General features: G+C 44.8%; 1 protein-coding gene across 1 annotated transcript; it reads right to left on the bottom strand.

Moving 5' to 3' along the window:
- Positions 1 to 3,090: 3,090 nt before the first annotated feature.
- On the bottom strand, positions 3,091 to 3,551 carry SMIM32 (small integral membrane protein 32). Its single transcript, XM_062587757.1, has one exon. It carries the CDS (start codon positions 3,549 to 3,551, stop codon positions 3,231 to 3,233), a length of 321 nt encoding a protein of 106 aa, XP_062443741.1. The 3' UTR covers positions 3,091 to 3,230.
- Positions 3,552 to 4,764: the final 1,213 nt, after the last annotated feature.

Genomic DNA, 4,764 nt, shown 5'->3' with positions numbered 1-4,764 from the left:
CCCAAATAGAAGGGAAATATTTAGCTTTTTTTGTGCTATTCTTTGCCTGTTGCCTTGCTCTGTGGTTAAGGATAGACTTGTGAGTCCTGTGGATGAGTCTCTTCCTCCAGGTGCCAGTTGTGGTGGCCATGATGGTCTTGCCCTAGCAGCAGAAAACAGACAACTTTTTCTTCTAGTTTTCACTTGGTGGTGGGGAGAAGGGGAAATGCAGAAAGGCAAACGACCGCCCGTGAGAGAAGCCCCCCACAGCCCATCAGTAGCTCAGGGAACGGCATTGCCAGCTGTCTATTTATCGCCTGAAAGGTTAAAACCAGCAGCCTAGAATTAGCTCAGACTTACTAGAACCTTGCACTGACCAGAGCGTTGTCGCAGCTTCTGCGCGATGCCATGGTGCAGCCCTAGACAGAGCACGTTACAGTGCTCCAATGTGGTGACAGCGAACGTAGGTAGCTTGTAGTAAGAGCCGCGTCAGACGTGATAGGACATACTGCAACTCATGACTTCTACCTGGGAGTCTTCCTGGCTCCGAGGAAGAAGTAGCGTGGCCTTGTTTAGCACGCAGACCCTGATTCAGCAGAGCACGTAGATGTGTTTCAGTGCACCAACGCTCTCCAAAGCGTGACGGAGCTACTCGTCCTTCAAAAGGAAGCGTATAATTAAGAGAGCCTCTGAATCCGGCCACATCAGTTCTCACAGCTCTGTGTCCTACATTTCTGATGTGTAGCTTGTCCTTAATATCTTACCCTACTGACCTCAAGTCTGCATTGAAAAATCACAGTTCTTGAGAAACCCTCATGCAGGGGGCTCTTGCAAGGTGATGAGGGTCTACCAGCTTTTTGGAAGGCTGATAGAAAAATGAGGTTTGCTATAGACACCTTAGGTAGTGTGAATATACCCGGGGCAAACATCTGCCTTACAAAAGGTGAGGGGAAGGGAATTTACATTTGGGAATCCGCGTGTGGCACCTGATAAACCAGTTAGAATATGTGAATGCCTGTGATCAGGGAGCGGATTTTATAGTCAGTGTTTTGTCCACTGTGAATGCCCTGCCTGAATTTTCAGCCTGACAAAAGAGAATAGATCTCATGTTTTCCATGCATAGGTTTCATACATTGCTTAAAATGCCATTAGTAGAATTTTATTCTGAAATTTGGGGTATTGATGAGAACAATGAAGGACTCGCATAAAAGCTTTCCCAATAATTCAGGTAGCACAGTAAGCATGATGGATTCTTTCAGTGTGTTACTCCAACTTTCAGACCCTGGGAAAAATAGGATTATTCAGTAGTTAATCTTAGTTAAAGGAACGTTTTAATAAAAATGAAGTATGGTACAATGTGACAGATATTTTATACAATTCTAATGTTTTTGCCAGTAGAAATTCTTAGACCAAACCCATTGTAACTTATAGCTGAAAATGAATTCTCATTACTTAAAAAAAAAAAAAAAAAAAAAAAAGAAATTGCCTGACTTGATAGAACTTGATTTATTCAAAATGGGCTGAGCTATACATAACTTTAATATTTTTTCTGTTTCTGCTTTAGAGTAATTACTTGGAATTACACCAAGTTAAGTTTGGTTTGGATGAGATTTAAAAATTGGCTACCTTTTGAGGACTAAGAAAAACTTGTTTTATAGTAGCTTAACAAATCGGAGTACAAAAAAACATGATAACCAGGACAATAATGCGGAAGTGTGCAAGTTTTTCCATATAAAAGAGATTACAAACAGGGATGCACACACACATGTTTTGGCCCTGTGTTTGGGTACAAGCCTGTACGTGCATATGGTTGCGTTGTAAAATCGTCTCATTTGGATTAAATAAGTGATACGCACACAGCATTTCTGCCGTGCGCTGCGCGCTAAGAACGGGTTAAGGGGCACAGCTGCTGCCGTGGCTTGAACACCGTTCTTCTGATGGATCATCCAGTGGCATAAATTTCATGAATTGGAGCAAAAATTGTCTTTTTTTGAACCGCGTCCTGATGCACGTGTGCGAATATCTCCGGTTCAGCGGCGTGGAGAGCCGCCGTGGAGCACGCGGCCCTTCGCCCGCGGGGCGGGGAGGTACGAACGCAGGTCCGGTCCTCGGGCGTGCGATGGGGAGTTACGGGCTGGAACCGCCGGTCTCCAAAACTCCGCGCTCCGTAAAGGAACGTGCCGGCTAACGAGGCTAAGCAGACCTTTTCACACAGCTTCTAGAGCAAAACCTGGTTGGTGATTAATCTCAAACAGTGTTTTGTCAACACTGATCAATGCTGAATACAGCAAACTACGTCCCTCTCCGTGAAGCTTGCTCCTAATTGCTCTAGAGTTACATAAAGAGCAAAGAGTGGAAATAATATCGTTCATTAAAGTAACTACTCTGATTGATTGGTCTGTGCTGTCTGCAAATTACCTAGTTTTGTGTGAAGCTCAGGGCACTCTGTGCTCCCTTCCATCAGTTTACATATTATTAATGATGTTTATTTTCTCTCCTTCCCTCTCCCCATCCTGCTTATTTTGGTTTGGTGCCTTGGTGAATAATTTCCTTTGTAGCTTAAGAAAGTAGAAAACAAGCTCCTTAAGTATTTAATGATTCACATAACTGGTAACTTAAAACCTGATAGAAGATGCAATAAAACGTGAAAAATACCCTTAACAGAATAACAGTCGAGTCTAAATAAACATTTTTATTTTTCTTTCTCTGCCAGGCATGGTTCCCATTACATTACCACACATTTTCAGCAGCAGTTGAGAGAAATGGGCCAGGAAAGTAAACTAATATTCTCAGTGTGGAGCCGCGGGTAAATACACTGTGTTTTTATGTTTGAAGTCACGGTTTCATAAGCACGGGTACAAGTTCCACCAGATGTACAAATCAAAGATTGTTGCTAATGCAAATATCCTTGCATGGACACTGAATGGGTTGATGATGAGATTTGCATACGTACAGAGCTTAACAGAGCTTTCTCTCTGGAATCATGGGGTGTTTTTTGCATGAGACTATATATATGATCTCATGATGCTTTATCTCTTTAGTTCATAACAGAGCTCTTTATTTACAGCTATTCTGATTTCCATACAGCTTTTTTTTTTCAGCATTTTTTTTTTCTTTCTGCGATGCAGCCTGTGATTTTAAAGAGGACTGAACCCACTCACTGACACACGGAAGTAACATCTTATTGCACAGGTTTTCTGGTTCTCGCTACTGGTGTGTGTCAAAGCAGACCCTCGTTTCTCTCCCTAGCGTTAGACAGTTTGTGTCTTCCACGGACTCCTCGCTTCTCGGAGCGATCTGTCGTAAGGAAGAGTAGCAAAAAAAGAATTTTTCAGCTGGCAGTTTATGAAGAGCACAATGAGTGTCACAGTCAAGAGCAGGAAGAAAAACAGAACGATGTAAGTCACCAGATCTGGCTTATTTATCTCCCCTTCTTTTAACGCCCTGGCTGTCGACATGTACAGAGCCGAGGAGCTCGCTGGCCGCTGCGTGCCGCCCAGGTAGGGTGTGTTAGTCTGAATCGCTAGGTGAGCTTCGGTGGCACTGGTTGAATTTAGCAATTCACTATACATGTTCCTGCTTAAATTTCCTCCGAGCAGAAGTACGGAAGGAGAGCAAACACGGTCAGCCTTCGGTACAGGGAGGGAACGTTCCTGCTTGTAACAGGCTGAAAAACAGCCACATTTTGTACAAAAGTAAAAGCAAATTAATTCACTCGTATGGCTCAATAAGTTTCTCTTAAATCTTCTTGGATCATGTTTACAGCATTCATCCACAAATAGCAATCAGAAATGATACAGGTACCTGCTGCTCTGGCACTTGTTCTTCCAGCACACCTGGTTTTGGGAAGCACGGCGGCTCATCGGCCGGTCGCTTCGGCTGAGGCGGCGGGATCCGCTCCGGTCTCCGGGAAGCGCAGCGCGGCCGCTTCCCGCGCCGCAGGACGGGCTCTTCACCCGGCTCCCTGCTCGGTAAATCAGGCGGAGAGGAGCAAACGCTTCGGCCGGCAGCGCTCGCCTTCTGCCGAGGGAAGGCACGACAGGGCTTCCAGATGATTTTTCCGAAGTGGGATGCACGCAAATCCAGGGTTAAATAGGAGCCGTGGAAAGAAGCAGCTGCTGCTTTGACATCCTGCTGAATTTCCCGTCGCAGTTTTCTCCCGCAGGAGGCTCCTTGCTGGCGAAATCCCGGTGCTGCGCGACGCGTTAGTAGACTTTCTTAATCGCAGTTGGCGGCGTGCTATGTATCCAACAGCAAGAGGCTTAGCTTGCTGCTTCAGCTTTTCAGGCACTCCTTTCGGCTGCTTTGAGAAAAACAATAATAAAAAATAAATCTGACCAATGTCCCTTTGTGTAGAAAAATAAAAGAGAAAAAAACAACTTAAGTTGGGAGGAGGGAGTTAGTTCTTTGGAAACCTCTTCTCCGCCCTTGACTCAGCCACGCTGCGAGGGGGAATGTGCATAATTATGTCAAACATGACTTTTTTTTTTCCTTCCCGTTAGAAGCTCCACTGCAGCGTCACTTGCTACACTGTGAAGCGAAGAATTACACGGTGGTGCCGAATGTTTCTGAAGCCCGTGATATCTGGCAGTGACATGATGCTAAAAAGGAAGAGATCTGATAAATCCTAGTGAGTGTTTCAGGCTGGGGCTATAGGTTTGAAGCTGCGGGGAGGGGGGGGGGGCGGGTAACAGGGAATGGGACAAAATAGAAGAATATTGCATGAGAACCTTCCTTTCTTCTTTAGACCTTTATTATTAAAATAGGTCGCTCCAGTATGTTATT

Source organism: Rhea pennata, chromosome 14 (genome assembly GCF_028389875.1).
Source record: "Rhea pennata isolate bPtePen1 chromosome 14, bPtePen1.pri, whole genome shotgun sequence".
Classification (NCBI taxonomy): domain Eukaryota; kingdom Metazoa; phylum Chordata; class Aves; order Rheiformes; family Rheidae; genus Rhea; species Rhea pennata.
Note: the sequence above shows the minus strand (reverse complement) of the source record. Positions and strands in the feature narration are given on the sequence as shown.

Bases quoted from the DNA above. Each gene is read 5' to 3' on its own strand.
- SMIM32 (XM_062587757.1), bottom strand. From the start codon at position 3,551: ATGTATAGTGAATTGCTAAATTCAACCAGTGCCACCGAAGCTCACCTA.